Source organism: Eumetopias jubatus, unplaced genomic scaffold, assembly GCF_037043125.1.
Source record: "Eumetopias jubatus isolate StellerSeaLion01/CBP00866 unplaced genomic scaffold, mEumJub1_p1.0 scaffold_8, whole genome shotgun sequence".
Lineage (NCBI taxonomy): Eukaryota > Metazoa > Chordata > Mammalia > Carnivora > Otariidae > Eumetopias > Eumetopias jubatus.
In genome coordinates, this window is record NW_028274814.1 from 85,836,652 (window position 1) to 85,860,628 (window position 23,977).

At 55.3% G+C, this 23,977-nt stretch overlaps 1 protein-coding gene across 1 annotated transcript; it reads right to left on the reverse strand.

Moving 5' to 3' along the window:
• Nucleotides 1-33: 33 nt before the first annotated feature.
• On the reverse strand, nucleotides 34-23,516 carry CTDSP2 (CTD small phosphatase 2). Its single transcript, XM_028110967.2, has 8 exons — nucleotides 23,097-23,516; nucleotides 9,274-9,422; nucleotides 7,596-7,634; nucleotides 7,102-7,203; nucleotides 6,484-6,540; nucleotides 4,385-4,477; nucleotides 4,050-4,235; nucleotides 34-3,848 (listed from the first exon to the last, which is right to left on the reverse strand). The coding sequence occupies exons 1-8, from the start codon at nucleotides 23,158-23,160 to the stop codon at nucleotides 3,723-3,725; spliced, it is 816 nt and encodes a 271-aa protein (XP_027966768.1). The 5' UTR covers nucleotides 23,161-23,516; the 3' UTR covers nucleotides 34-3,722.
• Between the last annotated feature and the right edge of the window lie 461 nt (nucleotides 23,517-23,977).

The following is a 23,977-nucleotide window of genomic DNA, read 5'->3' on the forward strand; positions in this document are numbered from 1 at the left end:
GCCCACATGAATGACAGCAGGGTCAGGGAGCAGTTCCCGTTTCTGGATGGGTTTTTTTAAACCCGCTTTTATTAATTGTAAGTAATACAAATATTCCAAAAATATAAACAGACACTTAATGGCGTCCTACATTTCAAGTTTTTGAATACAACAAATTTATCAAACCATGAATCTGGAAGCAAGGTCGTCAGAGTCCCCATAGCCCAGTCACAGTGGGAAGCAGATCCCCTGCCCTCCAAATGGCATCTTGAGGGGGAAAGTGGCAGGACATGGAATGTGTCAAACTTGGGATAACTATAAGCAAAGCTCATGGGGCCCAAAGAGGAGGGTCTGCTCTGGGGGCAAGCCCTACAGCAGGGCAAGGGACAGCAGGGCACACCCCTGCCTTCCCTCCTCTGCTTGAATGCAAATACTTATGGGCATTTAAAAAGGAAAAAAAAAAAAAAAAAGACAAAACTAACCCCATTTTACAAAAAGTAACCGAGGAACAACAACAGTAACCAACTGAAGACCTGAAGGTGAAAAGGGGCTTACCTTCCACAGACATTCGGCCTGGCTGGGACATGGGGTTCAGGCCAGCCTTATGTGGGGTCTGCCATCCTGAATGAGGCCTCAGGAACAGGGGCAGGGGCAGCAGATCTGAATGGGACCCATCTCCCAGGGAATGACTGCCTTTATAGACTTTCCATGCTTTTAGCATAAAGATGCTTCTGGGCCACTGTTCACAGAGGTGAGTTTATATACTTACAAAATGGTCAAAATCTTTGGGAGGCAGGAGGGAACTAAACAGAAGGTCCCGGGTTAACTGAAGGCAAATTTACTCAACCTCTCTAGAGTCAAGGACCCACGTGCCTACAGAGCGTCCCCTCTACAATGTGCAGAGTGGAAACTCTCCCCTTGACTGTTTCCAGACTGGTCCTGTGTCCCAAGCTCCCCCTATGAGAGGGACACGAACATCAGGCTTTTGATTTAGAAGCCCAATCAGAGAGACACACTGTGTCCCTGAAGAGGCACCTTGAAGAACTGAAGCTGGCCGGTGGGCAGATTCTGGGCATGGCTTGAGTTGGGGCTGACCAGGCACAGTGGCCTACTGCCTCCTAAGGACAGCCTCCAACGGGAAGGGCTGCTGGGAAGCCCCAGAACAGATCCTGGGCTAAACTGCTTCCCTCCCAAGCTTGCCCTCCTCCAAAACGGAGTCTGGCCGGATTCCTCTGAGGAGCAAGTTTGGCAATCAACACTCGCCCCTAACACACTGTGAAACGGGAAACCAGACAGCAAATAATCACTTCAGGCTGGCTCTGGTCCACATAGATGGACCCTGTTTAGGTTTATTTGGCTGAGTTCCTTCTCCACCCAAGGCGGGAGAAGGGGGAAAGAGGGAATAGGGTATTCCTGTTGAGGACCTGCGGGTGGGCAGGGCAGGGTTCTGCCGGGAACAAGGCCTAGAGAGCAGGGGTTTCACGCAGAAGCAGCAGTGACACCCCCCCACCGAGATATCCTGGGCCCTGGTCACGAGTCACACTCGGAGCATTTGGAGGAGCCTAACAGGAAAGGGGGTGGCACACGCTCTTCCTTCACCGGGAAAAACATGGGAGACCTAAGGGAGGGCAGAAAGGGTCCGAGAACTGGATCAGCTTAGCGCCTTATTGCTTATTTAGTCAGAAAAGCTTGGCTGGGCCCAGGTGGCAGATTTGGCCCAGAGGCTAACCCTTAGGGTGGGGCTAGGGAGAGAGGCCCCTTCCAAGGTATTAGGATAGAGGCCTAGACAGGGCCTTAGAATCAGAAGCTCCCATTTCCCCTCGGAGGTACCGTTCGTTCCTGGCTAGCACTGGAGCCCTCTTCCTTCGCCTGTAGGACCCCAGGGGCACCAGGGAATGATACTGGGGGAAATGACCACATGTGCTTCGGGGACTCTGTTCCACTTCTGTGACATCAATGGGAAAGACAAGGCCATTCAACCTTGGGACAAGGAGGGGAGGTGGTACCACAAGCTAGAGAAAGATGCCAGTCAGCCCACTACGTCTCAGAACACCACACCGCCGCTCCACCACCTGCCAATTCCTTGGGCTGGACCAGGGTGTGGACGCTGAAAAGGATAATAGGGATGAGTCCTGAGTGGGGGGGGGGTGTCCTCACACCTGAAGCGACTCACAAATCCTTTGTGACCCCTGCCTCCAGGAAAAGCAGAGATGGGGAGAGGAACTGCCTCCTGCCCCAGAAGGAGGGAGGGAGGGAGGGAGGGAGAAAAGGAGAGAACCCCAGCCAGCCCCAGGGGAGGCCATGATTAAGGCAGTGATGCTGGGGCGGGGCTCCCTTTTGGGGGGCCCTTGTGCTCCCAATTACAGCAGCACTTCCCCTTTTCCATCCTCAGGAAACTTCCATCTTGTGGCAATTTTTGAAAGCATTCACTATGAAACTCTGAAAGCAAGAGACACACAAAGCGCAGGTGTGGAAAGGGCTTGCTCACACCTGCTACGGGAGGCAGGACGCATGTGCATTAGGGTGGCAGAGGAAAGGATGAGAACGCCCACTGCCCTGAGCCCAGGAAAAGCAGGAGCGCCTCTGAGGCCCTGGAGCAGAAAAGCAACAGCGCGGGAGGACCAGACAGGAGCAGGGCATGAGAGGCACAGGCCAGGCCCTGGGGGAGACAACAGGAACGAGCCCTGCCCAAGAAACAGGAGGGGCCGGGCTCGGAGCGCCCTTCCTGGACTTTGGAACAGAAGTGCTCGCACCAGCACCAGCAGAGAATCCCTGAAGAGCAGACTTAGGGACGCAGTCCCATGCTCAGCTCATCTATAAGCCAAGGGGACACACACACTCATGGTTTGGGGGTTCTCCCCCCCCCACCCGCACCACCAGGGCCTCCCACATTCATCTCAGGCCCGGGACTGCAGCTTTGTCAGAAACAGAACAGGCCCAACACTCCATGTTTAGAAAGAGAATTTTAAAACAGAGTCCAAAGAACGGAAATGTTATCTGTCTTCTTCCAGGGCAGGGAGAAGACCTCCTTCCCCCCAGGTTCAAGACTATGGCTAGGTGGTGAGGAAGGCAGGCCCGGCGCCCAAGCCGTGGGGAGACACAGACGGGGCCCACGCCAGGCACTCGACTGGAGGCAAGGGCAGCCCTCAGACCATGGACATGGTGGCCGCTGGGGCTGCTGGTCCTGGAAACAAGCTCTCACCTTTCTAGAAATGTCGTTCGGTCTGCAGTAGCTGGCTGGAGCAAGGTTTCAGAAAGGGGTGTGCCTGGGACACCTGAAGGCAACCTCTGATTCGCCCTTTCTCCTTGGCATGAGCCTTGTAACACCGAGGAAAGGCCATAGGTTTGGCAACAGAGCCTTCGACAGTTTCCACCCCTACCAGTTCGGGGGTTCTCAGGGTGACTGGCGAGGAGGCAGACTAACTTGGGGAGTCTCGATCTCTCAGTTTCTCCCTCCACCTAAACACTTACATTCTGGGGCCACAGCTCAGGGCAAGACACACAGACACAGACAGACAGACACACACTCACATTTGGGAACCCAACTCAGGGAGCAGGCCGCTCTGGGTGTCGTTGGTCTGATATGTGCCCACTTCGCATCTATCCTAAAGCCCTTTCCAATCACTTCTTTTCCAGGCCCCATTTGGTGAGATGCTCCAGCTTCTGCTCCATCAGGCTGATCATAAAGGCACAGTGTAGGAAAGTCCCCTACTGGGAGGGCCATTGCTCGGAAGCAGGGAAGGCTAAGGGGCCCGCAGCTGCCCAAGGCTGGTGTAGACATCCTCTGCTCCGCTCAGCTCCTCAAAGATCGGGATCAGGTTCAGCAGCTCAGTGTCTGCCATGTCATCAAACCAAGACTGCACGGGCACCTGGGACGGGGAAAAGGGAGTGTCAATCTCCTGACTGCCAATTCTTCCCTCCCTTGTGCCAGAGCCCCAGGAGGCTGGCGGGGGCAGCTGGGTGGTGCGCTCCTCTGGAGAAGCCCGGGATTCCACGGCCCACTCCCATCTTCCCCCCGCGGGGTAGGGGCTCCCCAAGCCCTGCAGGGTGGGTGTGTCTGGACCCCTCACCGCATTCTCTGGGTGGAAGATGTAAGAGGCGGGCGAGTTGTCCAGAATGAGGGTTTTCCTCAGGTCCCTTCCCAGGCGGCTGAGGTCCTTGACATAGCAGCCCTGGTGGAACACGCAGGACTCCCGGAACAGGCGGGCCCGGAACACACCACACCTGTCCAGCAGATCCGTCACTGGGTCGGCGTACTAGGAGCAGAGAAGATGCTTTTGTCTCGAGGCAGTCCTGGCCCCACCCCGGGGCTGCCCGCAGACCAGCAAAGAGCTGCTGCCCCCACCCCCCCCTGCCCGCCCCGCGAATGCTCTTGCTTCCTTACCCCCCTCCCGCCCTCAGGTACCTTGGCCAGGCTGGCAGTGAAGAGCACACATTCAAAGAGTTCCCCCATTCGTCTCAGGAACTCATCCACGTAAGGCCTCTTGAGCACATACACCTGAGGCAAAGCAGAGAGGCCTGTTGGAGGCATCCCTGTGAGGGGGAGGCACGCAGCAGGGGTCACTGTCCCCACCTCCACACAGCAGGGTCAGCGGGGTCGCCCCTTACTCTGTCAGGCCCCTACACCCTAGGAACCTTCTGCCCCCCAGACCGGGACTCTGCAATCACCTCCTCACGGGGCTTTAGTGGGCCTGGCAGCCCACCCGTGACCCAGCTAAGGAAGAAACGCGTGCGCCACATCCCAGAAGCCATCTCGGTTTCAGGCGGCGAACCATCAGCTGCCTCCAGAAACAAGTAATCAAGAATAGGCCTCACAGACGGAAACAGCCTATCCTGGATTACTTGAATCCAGCCACAGCCTCTGTGGGAGCTTCCTGTCCTTGGCTCTGGCGGGGCAGTGTCCAGGTCACCATCAGGCAAGGTCGCAGACACTTGTGAAACCTCATGCCCTCACACGGCTTCTCTGAAATGTGCCGGGGAGAAGTGACCCGTGCCCTCAGTGACTGTGGGTCAGACACCCTGCACGTCTTGCTCTCGTGCCCCACCGCTGTGCCTGCTCCAGCCAGTCACCCCTAACACTCAGTCCACCTCTCACGATCTTGCACAGTTTGGCCTCAAAAGTTGGTCGGCTACATGCCCCTCACCGCTCCGCATCCTACTGCCTCCCTTCCTCCGGGATCTCTCTCAGCCAGCCTCGATGCTACGAGAAGCATTCCTTCAAAGCTCGTTATCCACATCACTCCCTGCTCAACGAGCACGTGCCTGCCATGCCTCTTCCTCCTTGGCAGTGGCCTGAACTGGCCACCAACTCACCAGACCCCCAGTGGCTCTGCAGCAGAAACCCTCTGCTCCAAGAAGCCACAGCTTGGCTCTCTTGCTTGCAGGTGCCACTTCTCAACCTCTAACAGGTCCCTCCCTCTTCCTGGCTGTTCATCAAGCTTGGCATCCCCTCCCCTCTCTCTGCTGAAAACCCACCTTCTGCAGGTAGCCACCCCCACAACCATAATCTCAGCCCTTTTTCCCGAGGCAGGCTTCTTTTTCCCTGTCAATCAGGAGTTCACTGTGCGTATCTGCCTGTTTGAAAACATGCCTTCCTCTTCCCTCTGCAGGTTTTGTACGTCTCCATAACCTCAGCCGGATGGAAAGGGCAGCTGGGCAGTTGCTAGGCAGTCCAGGGCCAAGCCTGGTTCTGAGCAGGGGCTGTGCTGGGCCTGATGTCACCTCAGATGGGAGGGCTGGTGGTGTTGGGGACGAAAGCTTCGAAGGGACACAGGATAGTGGTGACTCCTCAGGGAAGCCTCAATCCCCACATTCACTATAAGTAACTCGTCTATTCCACCAGGCCAAGAGAACAGTTCCAGGGCTACCAGGGCCTTGTTCCCGATGGTCCCCGACTCTCAGGCCTGCTGGCAGGCCTTCTGGGCAAGCATTTGGAGTAAATGCTTTTTTGCTATCAACACTGCATGATCCTGGACTGAGCAGGTTATGCAGGGCCAGAGGCTGAGCCGACCTGGATTTAAGTGCTCTCTGAGAGCACTTCCTGGGGCGGAATCCAGGGCAGGGACCTAAGGGGAGGGGAAGTGGAGAAGTTTCACAGAGGACGGGATGCCGGGGCCGGGGAGGAAGAAATCCACTAGCTAGACGGAGTGGGTGGGCATGGGGAAGAGAGAAAACAGGCAGAGACACCAGGGCTTCAGGATTTGAGAAAACGCAATCATTTAACAGTGCTGGCCACCTTGACCGGGAGGCGGTATTCAGTAAATGACAGCTATTACTCTTATTGAGTCATATTTAATTTTAAACAGCTTGGATGCAAAGCAAAAAAGGATGACAGCTAGAGAGGATGAGAGGCTGAACTGTTCTTATGATCAGAAAGCCCTGAGTGCAAGAGGTACCAATAAAGGAGAGGCTGAAGTTGCAGGAGAGGGCCCCATGGACGGAGCGCATCGGCGGGTGGAGGGGCCCGAGGCCTCTGGGCTGGCTGTGGCCTGGCAGGCAGCTCACCTGGTGCGTGGTCCCCTCAATCTCTACAGGCACTATGAAGTCGGCATTGTTGATTGGCTGGAAGGCAGAAAAGTTAATGAGGTCAGCATGGTGGGAAGCAGACAAGAAGTCCCTGCCACAGCCACAGGCAGAATTGGGGGCGCTGTCCCCTGGGAGGGCTGGGGAGGAACAGATCTCAGAGACTCCAGGAAGTTCATCCTACCACCCCACTAAGGAGCACAACATCCCCTCCGAGTTTTCCCTCCTTCCCACCACCCCCAATTCTGCCTGAGCTGTTTCAGGGCCTTCTTGAGTTAACAGATATCCTGACAGAATGGAGGGAGGCAAGGTGCAAGGCTGATTCAAACCCTCTCACAGGCCTGCCCTGCCCAGAGCCCTGGCGGCTCTCTGGGCTACGTGACTAGGGGCAGACGAAGACTGTGGGCAGTGACTGGGGGGAGCAGGGATTCCTACTCCACAGTCTTCAGTGTGGCCTCTGAGCACCTGTGACGCCAGTGTGGACAAAATGCCAGAGGCCCCCCAGCCCGCCCTCAGCTTCAGGCTGCCCCCGAGCACCTCCAGTTAGGTACACAAGACAGCCGGAGATGCGCGTAGGAAGAACTCCAGATATGGAACTACCTTAAAGGAGCTATGCACAAGGGTTTCATCCAAGTCAATGACCACGCAGATCCTTCCTTGATCTTCCTCTGTCACCTCTGGGAGCAGGCAGGTCCCTGGGATCTGAAACCAGAGCCAGACTGCTGAGGCCTGCCACCAAGAAAGCCCAAGTGTTCTCCTCAGCAGAACTCTGGGAAGGACCAGGGTCATTGCAAGACACAGAAGACCCCCAACTTCAACCCAGAAGAGGCGCCCTTTGATGGTCAAGAGGTAGAGAGAGTTGGCTCCTCAGCTCCAGCCTCCCATTGGACTATGAAGTGATCTGGGCGTTGAGATGCAGGCTGGGGCTGGTGTGGGATGGAGGTCAGCTATCCCCCCCAAAATCTAACGCCTTGCAGTGAGTGGGCCCTCAGCAAATATCTGGGACAAATGGCTTTCCAAGGCAGCGCCAGCCAGGCGCTGAGGAATACGGGCGTCACCCGATGTGACCACAGGTCTGGGTCCAAGTCACATACCTGATAAAATTGGTACTGGAGACAGTGGAGCAGATCCGACTGTTGGAGAAAAGGAGGCAGTCAGTGCCCACGAGCCAAAGCCATCCCAGCTCAAGCCCACTGCTTTTGCCTCAGGCCCAGAGGGTCATTTTCTCCACAAAACCCCAGCCCCCTGGAAGGTTCTGACATAAAACAGTGACTTTTTTTTTTTTTTTTAAAGTAAGCTCTCTGCCCAACGTGGGGCTTGAACTCATGACCCTGAGATCAGGAGTCTCATGCTCTACCGATTGAGCCAGGCAGGTGCCCCAAAAATGACTTTTCCTAAGAGCTGGACAGGAAAGGGGAAAGGCCAGAGCTGCTTTCGACATCAGGTTTGATGAAGGATGGAGAAGGCAGTGTCTGTTCTCAGTTGTCACTGCCTCTCTATTGGACAAACTGAGGAACAGGGAACTCCAGTAGCTGATGTGGGGACCCGGAATCAGAGGCAGAACCCAAATCAGAACTCCTCACTGTGGTGTGTTTTCTAGACACTCTTTTTGGGGAGCGGGTGCTGAGCCCCTCTAAAACATCACGCATGCCAATGTGCACCCACACTGCGTGTCTTAAAACGTGAGGGGTAGTGGAGTACAGAAAGGTCAGAAGGCTTCCCTGGCCTTTCGCTAGTAATAAAAATGTTAGGGTTGTAAAAAGTGATAACGTGTTCTTAATGGAAACCCTGAAGAAAAACGAAAATCCTAGCATTTAGAAAAGCTTAATGTTGGCATTTTAGTGTATGTCCTTTAAGCCTGTTGTAGCAGCTTTTCCCCCATAATATGCAATTTCACATTCTGCTTTTCAACTTAATGTTGCAACTCAATACTTTCCCGTGTTATCATGAACTTTGTAAAAATCAATTGCTAAGTAATACTGTCATGTTGCACTTTATTCACTGATTTCCCCCTACTGGATAATGTACTGACGCACATGTCTTCAGCCTGGTTTTGAGAGAGAAAAAGGAGAGCTCGACCTTGGTGTTTCCGAAAGAAGTAACCAACGGCTTTGGGGGCAGATGGGGTTTTGGTCTGGGCTGTCCCCACCCTTGAAATGCCAGACATACCTTCTGCTTGTTGTGAGGCTCAAGGACACCCACACATTTCCCAATGTCCCCCCCAGGACAGGTGAGAGGGCTGGAGAAGGGTATCGAGAGTGTGGTGGAATTTTAATTCCTTGCTTCCTGGGAAATCAAGTAACTTGGAAGACAGCTTTGCATAGTACAGGACCCACAACAAACACAGCAGTTAAGCCACAGAGCTTGGAGCTCAAACTCTGACTATTTATTAGCCATTAACTCTTTGGGGGCTACACAGACCCTCTGGATCTCAGTTTCCAGGTGTGTAAGTGGGAATATTCTGTGAATCTCCCTGCATGGCTGCTATAATCACATGAGACAATACATGCAAAGGGCCTTGCACAGTTCCTGGAACCTGGAAGGGTCTGGACCGCAGGGGCCCTCAGAAACTACAGAGAGAGCCACATGGCCCATATCACAATGGAAGCCAGGAGAAAGGAGATGGACAATGTGGGCAAGACAGAGGAGAGGCCTCTGAGCCAGAGAGCTTTGAGACTTCAGGGCCGACTACCCTGCCCACATGCCACAGTTGCAGGGGCCCCCACCAGCAGCCCCCTCCTTGCCGGCGCCACACCACCCTCTCCGAGCTACCTTAGCAATGGTGTTGGCTTCCTCCTTGTACGCGGAGAGCTCAGTGGAGGAGCTTGACTGGCCAACATGCTGGGTGCGAAAACAGCAGAAAAAGGCCTTGAAGATGTTCCGTCCACGGGGTTTCTTAGGAGAGGACTTGGAGACCAGGCCTAGAGCAGAAGGAATGATGATGCATTAGCTACAGGGTCCCTCTGGCCACAGGTACCCTTTGCCCACCTCCCTCCAATCTGTAAGCCCCACCAGGGCACACAGCAGGTGCTTGGCAGAGCATCAAATACAGTCCATAGTGGAGGGCGCAGCTTTATTCCAACACCTCTCTACAGCTGAAGCAGCAGGAATCCCCACTCTCTGGTTTGGGAAATGAGGTGCAGAGAAGCCGATCTCACTTTCGCGGCAGGGGAGAGGTACTCAAAGATGGAGCCGGGTATAGAATCCAGGGGTCCCGCCACGCCGGTAGCATGCCGAAGGTCCCCGCGACAGTAAAAGTTACCAAGGCCACCCCCTTGCCCCCCGACCAGCCTTGGTTGGTTCTCTTCTTCACAGAAGAACTAGCTGTTCTAGACAAAGGAGACACCTAGGCCCCTTCGAGTTAGTGGAGCTGTGGTTCTGTCCAGGGTCAGCATCCCCAGATGCTGGGTCTGCGGCAGCAGAGCTGAGGCCAGGCCGGGGACAAGAGACAGGAAGACAGCTGCAGCCCCAAGGAAGAAGCTACACTCTCCCTCCCTCCCCTGGCCGTGGTCCTTCCTCCTCTCTCCCCTCGCGGGCACGAGGCCTGACCCGTAGGCCACAGGCACGCCAACCCCTTGGGAAACACACCTGGTGTGGGGTTCTAGGCCAATGGCCTGGCTTCTAGACTGTAGCTGCTCATTCCTGCCTTGGTAATTCAGGCTTTGGAAATACAAAGCCATTTGAATCGGAGGCTTGGCAAGGCAGCCCCAGAAAAGCCACACTGGTACAAACAGCTTCGGCCATTACAGGATCAACCAGAAACGGACTTCAGAATATCGTTCCAGTGCCTTTTTTTTTTTTTAACAGAAACTGTTCTGGCAACTGTTGAGCAAGTGTCGGGAAAAGCGGTGGGGACCTCGGCCAGGAGGTGGCGCCGCGTCACTGTGGCTGGACAGGCCCCAGCCACAGGTCTCCGCCCGGGCGGGAGGGGCCCAAGGCTTAAACCCAGCCCACTTTACCTTACAACATGGGCGGACCACTGTGCAGGAAATAGAAAATAAATCTGGAAACACCTGTCCCTGTGGGCGTCAAAAAGGCAAAGAGAATGTGGCACCAAGGATGACTTTCCTTGAGTTGTTCCCTTTAGGAAGGAAAGGGGGAGGCAATGTGGTGGGACCCACCCAGGAGCAAGGCAGGACTCGGTCCTCAGAGCACAGAGGCCCTTGCAAAGAAGTGGGGAGAGGGTCATTTAATACCTGGGTGCAGGCTGCCTGTACCCGTGAGTGGAGGAGAGAAAACCAGACTCTAGTCGCCACGGCCAAGGGTGAGGAAATGGCCGCCGAGCGGCAGGCAGCAGTGCCCAGGCCAGCCCACTCAGCTCTGACTCAACAGCAGCAGAGGGCTTCCTGCAGGTGCGGGCTGCCATCCCTGTGCTTCAGAACTTGCTCCCTCCCTGGGTGAGGCCTGACCCCCTGACACTGGGATGACCATTAGAAACCTTTCAGTAAGGGACCAGGCCTCCCCAGCAATTAGCCTACAAACCCAGGTATCGCTCTTGAGCTCTTGGCCCCGGTGGAAGAACCAAGATTTCCAGGGACTGGGGCTTTTGTCATAAACCAAGAAGATGCACGGCGGAGGGGGGCCCCTCACCCCCTGGCAAGGCCCCTGTATTAAAGAGACAAACCTTAGAGCGGAGCCCAGCACCTAAAGAGCAGGATGAGAGGCTCCCTGGACTTTTCCTGACTCTTAATAAAATCTATGCAGCAATCAGAGGCAAAGGGCAGCTTTTCCACCTGCCTGTATGGCCCACATTCAATTCCGAGCTGGGGGACGCAAGCAGACGCTGACACAAAGCTCCAAGACCAAAGCTGAACCATCACTTTTCCTTTGGTTTATGGTTTCTTCATGCAGAACCACAATCAGAGGCTTAACCCGGGCATGGAGCCTTTCTTACAAGGCCACACAGCCCGGGCCTTTCCTGAAGAGAGGCCGTCAAGAATGCACTCAGCATCTTAGTGACAGACGCTGTGAAGGCTAAGTAATCCTGAGAGGCAGGGGGGTGAAAGGGGCAGCTGGCTGGGGCCACAGAGAGGCCTTGCTGGTGCCCACCGCGGGAGGCCCAACAGGCAGATGCACTCCAGCCTTAGACACAGAGCTCGGCCGGGTGGGGGTGGGGGCTCCTCAGCTTGGTTTGGACTCAGCAGGGGATAAAGGTCTTCTCAAAAAACACAATGTAACCAGGCAGCCCCTGGGCCTCAGAGACCACAAATGCCTCGACCCTGGGGGCAGGTGCGAACAGAGCACAGAGCTGTGGCGCCTGGAGGAGGGTCCCCCAGGCGCCACAGCAGCAAGGTCAATACCCCCCCCACATGTCCCTGTGCTGGGGCCCTACTTCCCTCAGCCCTTCTCCAGGCTGTCTGTCCTCCTTACCTTTATGAACACTGCCTCTGAGAATTCATCACAGCCTCTTTAGCCTCCCCTCAACATGGCTGCCTCCTGATGGGCAACGGCCTCAGCCGAGAACATTCACCAGCCTCTGGCCCTGTGTATAGCAGGTGCTCCGTGACTGACTGGCCAAGGGAGTGACTCTGTGAACTCCAGGGCCCTGTCACTCGCACAGAGCCAGGACCTGTGGAAGCCTTCACTGGTGTGCAACAGCCCAGAAGAGGGAGAAACAGAAAAGCCTCCTTTATGTGACGATGGGAAGGTGGGCACTGAAGGAGCTGAGCACCTGCGGCAAGCCATGCAGTCTTTCTGGGCCTCAGTCGTGCTTACTGGGAACCGAGGCTGTGCCAGCCCTGTGTTAAACACCTGACATCATCACCTCACTTAATCCTCACCACAGACCCATTTGTAGGCACAAATTCGCCATTTTACAGAAGGGAAACCGAAGCTAGCTGCTTGAGGTCGCACCGGGACGACAGCAGAGGCAGGACTTGAGCCTAGAGCTGATCTGCCTGAACCCAGAGCCAGAGCTCTTACCCACTACCCACCCCGATGGGCTCAGGGGCATCAAGTACATTTATTCCTACAGCACCAGGGAGGTAGTGGGGCACTCTCAGTCTCTTAGAATGTCTGTTCTCCTCCTCTCTAGGCTAGAATGCTGAAGGACTAGTTTGGGGCCCAGCCCCCTTCTTAGCCGCCTTCTTCGGCAGACCATGAAAGGAGCAAGGGGTGAAATAGTACAAGGCTCTGGGACTCCACTCCAGGGTCTGCTTCACCCCCATCCCAGCCCCGCACCTGCTGTGACTGACAGATACCTCTGGGAAATCAAGAGGACGATGGGGGAGGGGATAGGGAAGGGGCTGGAGACAGGAGCTTTGGCCCAAGACCTGCTTTTGTTCAGTGGGTTTCAGGGTGAAGGGGGGCACTCATCAGAGTGGGATCTGAAACTTGTGTCAAAGAGCCTTTCAAAGGGCTCCTTTCAGCCAGCACTCAGTACTGTGTCCCCGACAGCTAGGTGCAGGCCACCCCTGACCCCTCCGTGCAGGATGGGGAGGAGCACTGGCCCCCCCTCCCAGGACAGGAACACCAGGCACAAGAGGCTTTACGGGCCCCTGGGGACTTCGTTGCCCACGATCTCCCAACCTGGGAGGGCAGGATGCCAATGGGTGCCATGTAGCCCCAGAACCAGCTGTTCTCCCCCCTGCATCCCTCTTGCTGCCTGCGCTTTGTGGGCACCCCTCCTCTCCTGCCCAGCTGCTGATGTGCACCTTGCTCCCTCTGTGCCAAACATCTGGTTTGGGGCCGAGTGTCAGAGAGGACCAGCACAGACCTAACGAGGGGAGCTCGGCTTAAGAAGACAGTGAGCAGGTGGCTGAGAACGAGGAAGCCAGGCCACTCCTCCAGTTCATCGCTGCAAGGCTTCCTGCCAAGGCAGGGCGTGAAGAGGTGGCAGAACATGGGAGGTGCGCTCTGTTCCCAGGGTCCCCTGGGCTGGGGGCCAGCCTCTGCCAGTTACTGACTCCGACACACAGCCTCTTGGAGCCTTGGTTTCCTCATCCGCTACCTGGGCCAACACCAAGACCTCACTCCGGAATGGAGGGATAAACAAAGCTTGCTGTTGGCATAGTAATGTGCTGTGGCAACTCCAGAGCCAAGTGCCGTGCTCGTTTGAGTTACTGAAGGGGAGATGACCCCTCGTTAGCAACACTGGACCTCACTGTAGGAGGCCAGCAACAGGAGGTCAGGGGCCCTCCCACCCCCAGCATGTGGTTGAAGCTCAAGAAGAGGAGCCATGAGAAAGGTGCCAAAGGAACTCTGATCATGAGCACGGCATCCCTATATACCTACTTCCAAACCCACTAGGGAAGTTGTTCTCCAGCTTGCAAACACCCTGGCTAATATTCTGCAAATGACAGGAAAGCAGGTGAGGCTGTTCCACTTGAGATGAACAGTGCCCTCTCCCCTTCTGTCTACCACTGCTGCCCCCAAGAAGCACCAGATGGGGACGCTATTTGCTCAGAAGCTCCTGCGTGTACAGGTCTGCGTGCGCACACGTACATGTACACACACACCGCCCGCCCCCCCCCCCAAGACGGAGACTGGCTTTGCCAGGACAACACTATTTTTAACCTTCTTCTGAAGGTCAGGTTCAGATATCACTGTTGCCAACAACACAGCTTCGTGTCCCAGCAAAGGAACTCCTCACACATCCGCCTGGGAGGCGGCAGAAGGCAAGCGCTCAGGCAATTGGATTTTAACAAGCCCATTCACGTAGAAGGATGCTTTCTTGGTTCCCTCAGAAGTACTTCCTTCCCCACCATTTCCCATCCCCCCATAGCAAAGGATTTAGCCTGGCTATCACTATAAAATGGCCTCTCTGAGGGGCCTCCCTCCCCTGAGCTATTGGAGGAAGGAGAGTATTTGGAGCATTTCCGGCCCTTCTTGGCCTGCTGCCTGGGCCCTGCAGCCAAGACACGTCTGATTGGGGCTCCCCACAGAGAGGAGTCCTCCCAGGTCCACAGCAAGGGGCATCTGGGCCTTGGCTAAGGGTAGGCCCTGAAGTGCCAGGTGGACGGAAGGGCTCCTCGGACCAGCAGGTGAGTCGGCAGGGGAACAAGAGGCTGAGAGATGCCTAGATATCCCCCACACAGAAAAGACTAGAAACAATGGGGAGGGTACACCAGTTCCCACAATGCCCAACTGCTGACACTGTTCTCTTCAGGTGACAAAGGCAGACAGGCCTCACTCAGCTCAGCACCAGCTCCCAAAATTCCAAAAAGCAGCTGTGAATCTGACGGTGTGGATTTTTAAAAGTGGTTTTAGCCATGCTGCTTAGCTCCCACCAGCCCCTTCTATACTGGGCCCCTCCCTGCGGCCAGCATCCAAGCTGTTTTACTTGTGCGGTGTCCCCTAATAGTCCCCCTTCCCTGGGCAGGAGGGCTCCTTGCATCTCCCTTTCTTCTAAGACAGGAGGGCTTTTCTTAGTCCTGGGTCCTAAATGCAGCCTGTAGGGTGGCGGAGGGGGGTTACAGGTCACTAACTACGTGCCTCCTGCCCTTTCCCTGCCCCCTCAGCAATCTGGTCACTGATCTCAACACAGGGCCTCATTTTTAGGGATGCTCCCTCAAGGACTGCTTTGGGAGCAGGGGATTCCTGGCAACTTCTAAAACATGATCAAGATCCTCTATCAATCAGCCTTTATACAAGTTATTGCCAAAACACCCTCCTAGGTCACTCTAACATACTTTAAAATCCTACTTCAAGGCACCTGGGTGGCGCAGTCGGTTAAGTGACAGACTCTTGGTTTCAGCTCAGGTCGTGATCTGGTCCTGAGATCAAGCTCCATGTCCGGCTCCGTGCTCAGCATGGAGTCAGCTTGAGATTCTCTTCCTCTGCCCCTCCTGCTCGTGCTCTCTCTAATAAATAAATAAATCTTTTAAAAAACCCCAAAATCATACTTCAGAAACATGCTGGGGTGGGGGCAGGGCTCCCAGAAGCAGCAACAGGTCCTGGACTAGGGATGAAGGGGCCGTTTCCTCACACAAGTGTCAGCAGTAGGCTCAGCCCCCAAACCCATGCCAGAGGGCTCTCAGTGGATGTCAGGAAGTGATCGATGGCCCATGGTGGTAGCTGAGACAGACAAGAGATACCATCTAGGAGAACCCGAAGGGCTGGATCCTGTTCTTGCCTCTGCCTGAGGCCTCGCCGCATGCACGCCACCGAGGGCAGAGATGTCATGGTGGGGGACTAGAAACCACACCTGCCCACCTTGAGCCTCCCTCTCCCCAGGAGGAGGTACTGAGCAGGCCCCTGCTGGAGGCTGGGAGGCTAAGAGAAACCTGCCAGGCAGGACACAAACATCTTCTTGGTGGCTGTTTCGGCCCTCGCTTTGGCTCTCTGGCTGACTTCTGGAATGCTTGATTTGGTGAAAAGCCATGAAGAATCCAGTGCCTTCTTTCCCCTCCAGCTACGTAAGCCCGCTTTTGGGGACATATGCATGAGTGAGATGCAGAAAGAGCAGTGAAGGCACAGGACAAAGGGACCCTCAATCACCTCTCCTCCAACCAGTGAACGATAGAGTGCTTACACAAAGCATCATAGACTTGGGTTTAAATCCTGGCTCTGCCACATATAAGGTGTGTGGCCTTGGGCCTCAGTCGCTTCACCTGTAAAATGGGAAGACTAACATTACCTATTCCACAGAGCTGTGAGAATTATAAGGAGCTTAGGGTATGTCCTGGCTCTAGTATCAACTGCTAGTCATTAAGTACAAGGTACTTTCATTACCTAACCTCCGTCTCAATCTCAAAATGTTCACACTGGAGGAGACCACAGAGATTTCTTCTCATTCCAGAGGACACAGAGGTAGTGGCAGGGCCAAGCCTGGGAATTGGCCTTTTCTGGGACTCCACAAAAACCAATCACAGTCTGTCTCTGTCACACTCACACACACACACACACACACTCTCTCTCTGAGGTTGGCCAACCAGTTCCATCTTCCTCTAGTGGCTGGCCTCTGCATAAGGACAGGAAGGAGTCGGCCGGGGAGTCTGTCCTACCTCCATGGAAACTCACCTTTCCTGCCACACCCCACAGCTTCACCTGGGATCAGCTAACCAGTGTGTACACTTGAGAAAGCACTGAGGTACAAGTCAAGAAACCCAGCTCTTGCCCCACTTCAGTCTCTCCAACAGCTTTGTGGTCTCACCTAAGGCACAACCTCTCTGAGGCTCAGTTTTCTCACAGGTTAATGGGAAAAGATCTACACTACAGGGTCCCTTACAAGGTGGCTTCAGGTTACCTTAAAAAAGTGGGGACACACAATGCAAATGAGAGGCCATGCAGGTCATGCTTAGGGCTTGACTCTGGAGTCTGAGTCCTGGCTGACACTAACTAGCCACGTAGCCTTGGACAAGGTGCTTCAGCTCTTAGCTGAGGTTTTCCTCATCTGTGAAGCAGAGATTAATTCCTATCTCACAGGTCAGTGTGAGGATTAAGTGAGATACTAGATATAAAAAGCTAGGAACAGTATCTGGCCCATGGTCAGTGCTCTATAGTCTGTGATCATTACTGGTTGAGAATCGTTACTCCGTCCGTTCACACTCAGAAAACTTTAGGACTCCCCTTTAGGAGCCACAGGCTCTTTAATAAAACAGCAAAATTGGATCCCTCCAGGGGACTCTTCCTGCTCAGGGCTAAGCAGGCAGCTGGGGCCACTGCTGTGTTTACCTGGCTCTTCTCCAGGGACACTTGTCAGAATCATAGGGAGCATTTGGAACACACACATGCCCGGCCCACCTGCTCATGCTCTGATTCGGCAGGACCCAGGTGGGGTCTATATTTTTAGTAAGAGTCACAGGAGATCCTGATGTGTGTCCCTGGTTGAGGGCCAATGCCTAAGGGTTGCCAGTGGTCCTTGACTAACCCTTCCAGGACTGGATTCAGCCAATGTCCCCTTGGTCCCTTTCCCCACCATATCTCACTGGCTCAGTGTTTCTGCATGTCCCAGAGGACTTGTACCCTAGGGTCTGGTTTTCCTTTGTAGGAGTACTTGCTCTCTCTATCACTGAGTCAAAAGACCCAAGCCTGTTGTCTCTTCTTACAGGCCCCATTCTGCTATGGAAACAGAAGAGCTGGGATCTACTACACTGGGAAGTCATTTGCACAAGCCTGTGCTAGGCGATTTCAGCCTTCCCATGAATCTGCCTGGCTCTCACTGGGAATGGGGCCACACTTGTTCCTTGAGAACAGTGAGGGTGGGGAAGAGCAAATCCTACAGGATGAAAAAGGTATTCATATGTCAGGAGATTAAAAAAAAAAGTATAGAATAAAAAGAGAGTAAGAGCAAAGTCTGACTTTTAGGGGGCAGAGCGGAGGACTAGGTGCACCTAGAAAGGGAAAGGAAATGTCAGGAGGTTCAAGGATAACCCCTAGAACAGCTGACCGATAAAACAGGACATACACAGCTCCTGCCTTGAGGGAGGCTGGGTGCTCCCTGGAGTACCCATTCTGTAATAACAGACCTGGTGCAGGCACATGGACCTGAAAGGGCTGGGCACTTTGCTGGACAAAGAAACCCTGTTCTAGCTGGCCTCTGGTCCAGAGAGGCTTCCAGTTCTAAGTCAATTTCTCCACTTTGATTTCTACCAGTTCCTTCCTAAGAGTTACATGTTAGTGAGCTCATCTATATCCCAGTTGGCAACCATGTCTCCATTTCAGAAGAGGGAGGGGATCATGTCAGGGCCACACCCAGTCCCATGACCCCGAGACAAGTGAGTTAATTCTGTGCTTCACAAGCAAGCCGGCCCAAGACAGGATAAAAAGCAATTTAATGCTGCTTCTGTGCTTTCTCACTGTTGTACCCCAAAACCACAGCAGCAAAGACACAGCTTAAGAACATCTATTTCTCTTCAAAACCCTAGTTTTTTATTTCTCTCCTTGTTACTAGAATTCCCTAAAAGAAACGTGACTCTCACTGGGTCCATTAACTCTCAAAGCAAACGTGGCCAGGGCGAGAAAGCGGCACATGGCTGTCTCAAGCATTCATTACATCCATTTCTGAGAGGCTGGGCAACTGCTCAGAAGGTTTAGACTTCAGAGACTCTTCCCAGGAGGTGCACGGCCCCCTGGCCTCCTCCCACCCCCAGATGCCCAGGCGCCAGTGGAGCGGCAAATGCCCCAAGGCGCATGCTGCTCGAAGGAGTGCAGATAAAACCCCATCCCAAGTCACACTGGCACAAAGAAGGGGTCTGTGCAGCAAGCCTGCTTGTGGGCCTCAGAGGTTGATCCTTCCAGAAGGGCCAAGCCCCCACATCAGTGTCCCCTCTGACCCCCAGCCACCTGTCTTTAACAATAAAACCCACATGACCCTGCGCTGTTCGCACTGTGTCCTTGGGGGAAAGGAGGAGGAACGAAGGAGGGGTGGTCTAGCAGTGTAAAAAAATAAGGGCATTAACATTTCTCAATCACCTCCTAAGTATGAGGCATTATAGAAGTGGAAATATCAACATTCCTATTTTACAGAGAAGTCACTCCAAGCACTAACATGATTTGTGATGTCTCACTGCCAACAGGAAAAGTAGGGATGTGCACCCAGGCCTGAAGCAACTAACTTTGCTCCTGGAACAATTATTTGAAGTAACAGTGAGCACTTCAGTTGCTGCCCAGCCTCACCTGGCCAGGCCCTCCATCCCTTCCCATTTCACCCAAACACCAAACTTCCCAAGATGGCACTAAAGGACACTAGCTTAAATTACCCAAAAGTGGTCAGGAAGAAGAGGAAGGGAGACACATCTGCACGTACACATGCATACGTTTACATGCCATCTCTCCTTTCCCTTCTCGTCCACTGCTACAATTTCATTCTCCGTGGAAAGGCAGCAGCGCACCTCGGCTAGAGGTGGGACTTCTACGGGGGTCGCATCGTTTCGACAAAGTCCACGATCGTTAACGGATGTGGAGGTCCTCGTGGAGAATGAAACAGTCTTTCCAGTGCCAGTTTCTCTAAGACCCCGATAGCTGAGGAGGAGACAGGACGCCACCACCTGTGCCAGCTCTGCAGGGCTTCCCCCACCCCCCCCATTCCAAAGCCCTGCTCCGCTGGAAGCCTGGCAAGTCAAAGGCAGCAGGAGCACCAGCTCCCCGCCTCGCCTCCTTGGCCTCGCCTCCTTGGCCTCGCCTCCTCCTCCTCAAGATGGTAGAAATTCACCAACTTTGTTGCTGAGTTAGCAGCACTCTCCTGGGGTCTTCCTGAGGGAGCAAAACCAGCCTCTGAGTCACCACACAGGCCCCTACCCTATTCCAAGATGGAGGGAAAACGCCAAAGGAGACTTGTGGGGGAGCCTCAGAGCCACAAAGAGGCCAAGACTGAGCTTGGGCAGGGAGAGGAGAGGAGCCAGCTATGAACATGCACCCTGGGCCCACAAAGAGCCAACTAGGAAGAAAGCCCCAACAACACTTGTCCTACGCTAGGGCCTTCCTACAACTATAAGGAAAGGTGTTTGAGCTTTTTCATGAAAGAATAAAGCAGAATGTCTCCCTTATGGGGAGAAAGTGGGAGCTAGAAAAACTCGCCATCGTCCTAATTCCGAGGGCTGGTCAGCTAGCGGCACCTGTGCAGTTTCACAGGCGAGAAGACCACTCACTGCATCGTCATCTCTCCCTGAGACGAGGGGCCGTCAGGTCTCATGGAAAACAAAAAAGGTCCTGACTGCCCCACAGGACCGGCGGGTCACGATAAGCTCTGAAAGAGGCTGCCTGCACCCTCTCATCTCACACTGGGAGGTTACAGGATTCGTCCTGTTTCCTTGGCTTTCCCCCATCTAACTCCAAAGCCCATGGCACAGCCTCCCAGCAATGGGGCTACACTCTCCTACGGGGCTGTAATAAATGGCCATTCTCTGGCCAAACTGATATTAACTTTTCTTTTCTACTTTTGATGTTACACACAACCCTGTCCTCGCTGTACCAGGAAGCCATTTCACCCATCTGTCTGGGAAGATGATCCAATTTTGGTCCTTTTATCATCAATGCTTTCAGTAACTTTGTTCTACTTCCCTTACTGTAATTACTTTTGAATCATCAACACACCCAGCCAGCCTTAAGGCTCCAAGAACTGAATGCTAAAAAGGAAAAAACAAAAACAAAAACAAAAACCCCAAGAGCCCTACAATGGCAAACAACTTCACTAAAAAGCCACCCAAGCTGGGAGCAGCAATTTGTCTTTTTTTTCTCCTAGAAATTGACCTGTTAATAAACTGCATCACACCCCTTCCCCTTTTTCCAAAGGGAGGCAGGCAGGGTAGAGAGATGGGATGCTGGGGAGGTGGGGGGGCGGCAGCAAGGAACTCCTAAAGGAGATCATTAAAACATCTACTCCCCACCCCCGCTTAAAAAAAAAAAAAGGATGCAGGATTTGTAAATAATGAGAGACTCAGAAAGTTGGCTTGCTGGTTGCCCGAGCAGCCCAGGAAAATAGTTATGTCTTCTCCGGAATGCAGTCAAATTACATGGAGAGAGACAGACCCATGGCTGCTGCCTTGAGAATTCAGATTCCTCCAGGGAGATGAAGAACAAACCACACACAAAAAAGAAAACAAAAAACGTAACTCCCAAGAAAATCCAACCAACATCAGCAACTGAATGCTGTCAATAAGTCAGCTGCTCTGCTTCCTGCTGTCATCTCTTCTGTTCCCCGCCACTGGCCCTGGTGGCTGAAACTTCCAGCTCCGATATGTAAGCTGCCCCTTCAGCAGTCCTGCTCTCTCTCACTCCTGGTGTGATCCCCTCACCAGGAAGACACCCTCCAGAGCCCCTGCAAGAGGAGGACCAGACAGAGAAGGGAAGCACAGCATGGTTCTTCCCACTTGTCATTACAGGGAGCCCTCTGGAATCCTTCCACACCCAAATCTCTTCACTTCTGGCTTCCTCCTGGAGTCCTTTCCTGGGATGAGACTGGGAACAGGCAGGAGTGAAGTGCTCAACACAGAAAGCCTCAGCACAGCTGGGCGCCCAGCAGAGGTAAAGTTGTCCCTGGGGTCACACAGCCTTGTTAGTGATGCAGCCAGGAGCGCAGGGCACAAGGAGCAGGGGCTTTTTGGGGGCTGGGATCCAAGCAGGCAAAGCTCTCCCCCTCCTCAGGGCAAGCTTATTTAAGGAAGGACCAGCAATGCAGAAAGCATACAGTGCTCCTCCACCCCATTCCACTCCAGCAATTAGGGAAAGGCTGACACCAGCAGCTCAGCTTGCACCTAGGCAAGTTGAGGGAGCTACTTGGGACTGTGAACCCCAGGAATAAGTGACCTGCTGCCTAATGTTTCCAAATAGGGGGATGTGGATGACCCCGAGGACCCGCAGCTGGCCTAGGTCTAGGCCTCAGTATGTTCAACTGCAGTACTTGGCCCTGCACATCCTATTCTGGGTGGTCGAGGGAAGGGCAGGAACGCTCGGGATTTGGTACGAAGAGCGTGCGCTCCCCAGTCGCAGGGCCAAGTGGCCCCAGTCCGGGGAAGTTCTCCAGAAAAAAACCCAAAAAACCAAAACCAAAATCAACAAACAGACAAAAACACAACAAAAAAAACGACGCTAGTCCTTACTCCCCGAGGAAAATTCTGTCCGCTATTTTAGACACATTCCTCAAGGCTCGAGGAGGAACGTGGGGGAGGGGAAAAAAGAGTTTCGGGGCTTCGAGTGACCAAACTAAGAGAAACTGCACCCTCGGGCAGCGACCTTTCCCCGCCCTCCGGAGAGACCTCGGCCTCACCCCGCTCCTGTCCCCAAGACCACCCCAGAGAGGGCCCGCGACCCCCTAGCGTCTCCACCTGACCCGCAGGAAGGCGGGGGCCGCGAGCTGCTGCCCACGGAGAACTCGCACTTTTTCGCTGCGCGATTCAGAAACACGCCGGGTCTGATGCCATCCGGCGAATTATGTAACCAGGGACACCGCTCCCCGGCTAAACAAACGCGGCTCTGTGTGTGCAGCCGCGGCCCCGGGAAAGCGCACCGGGGCAGGGAGGGGCTCCGGCCAGGCCTCGGGGTCGGGCTCGTAGGCTCAGCGAACGCGGCAGCAGGCAGCCGGGCCAGAGCGCCGAGGTCCCGGGCCCAGAGCAGGGCCGCGGGCGGGCCAGTCGGGTCCCGCAGGCTCGGCCCCTCCCCCACCGCGGCCGCCCCCGCCTCCGGGCGGTGAACTTGGTCCCAAGTCCCGCAGGACACCGTCACCGCCCGCGGCAAAGCGACCTCGGGCTTGGGGGGGCACTGGGAAGTGCTGGACTCTCCAGTTCCCGCTCCATTCCAGCTCGGGACCCTTCCGTCCTCCTCCCCACCCCTCTCCCCCACGGCCCTGGGGCGGCTGCGCGCAGTCGTGTGGGAAAGTGACGACCCCACCTCCCAACTCGGGAGGGGGACGGACGCGGGTGACTCGCGCTTCCAGCGCTACTCCTCATTCTCTGCGTACGGGGGGAGGGGGTGCAGGACGGGGTGACAGCTGCGCGATGACGCCCCTCCCCCTCGGGCGCCAGAAGCCCGGGCCCCGCGCAGCCCCATCAGGGGTCTGAGTGCGGACAGAGACGCGGGGGCGGATGGAATAGGGAGTCGGGTCGGAATCGCCGGCTCTGATCCCCAGGAGGTCAGGGACCCGGACTCGGGTTGCGGGCTGTGCTAGCCCCCCACCCGGGCGGGGGCGACGCAAAGTTTTGGGAAGTTGCTGCCCCTACCTTGCTTGGTGAGCACCAGGGCGTCTTCCCTCCGCGCCTGGGTGATGATGGAGCCGTGTTCCATCTAACAATCCCGCGGGCCCGGGCTGGCTGGGCGGGAGGACCGGCGGGCGCGCAGGCTGGGCTGGGCTGGGGGGCCTGGGCGGGGGCCCGCTCCGGCTCCGGCTCCCGAGACTCGGACTCCCACAGCTGTTCACATCCCTGCTCTCGTTTCCTCCCTGGGCCGGGAAGGGAGGCGGCCTGTATGGAAGGCAGGCGGCCCGGGCAGCGGCTCCCCCGGGTGCCCCCGGCCCCGATCCCCCGGCAGCAGCTCCGGGCTCCTCAGTTTGGGTCCAACATGGAGAATCCGGAGCGAAAACAAGAGGAGGAAATGGGACACGGGGCGGTTTCCAGGCTCCCCCCTCCCCTCCGTACTCCGGATAAACAACCCGCGGCTGCAGCGCCCACCCCCGCGCGCCTCGCGGCCCCCGACCTGGCCGCTCCACGGCCCGCCAGCGCCTCCCTCTCCAGAGCACTGTCCTAGGCCCCAGGACCCTCCACCCGTGAGCGGCCGGGGCTGCGGAACATCCGGAGCTTTGCTATTTTGTTACGGAAAAAGCGAATCCCCGAGGGGGGTGGGGTGGCGGGCGGGCAGGCTGGCGGGGGAGACTTGAAACCGCTCCTGCGCTCCGATTGGCCCTCTCGGAGAAAAGAGGCGTGGCCCCTCCTTACTATGCGGTGCGAGGACCCAACAACATTCCAGTCGCTACGGCCACGCCCCCGGGCCACTCCCCCCTCGCCCGGCTGAGGCCTCCCAGTCTCCTCGGCCACACCCCCTTCCCAACTACTTAAAAGGACACTCCAAAGCTCACGTTTCCCTACTCGGGCTGGTGTGTTCACGT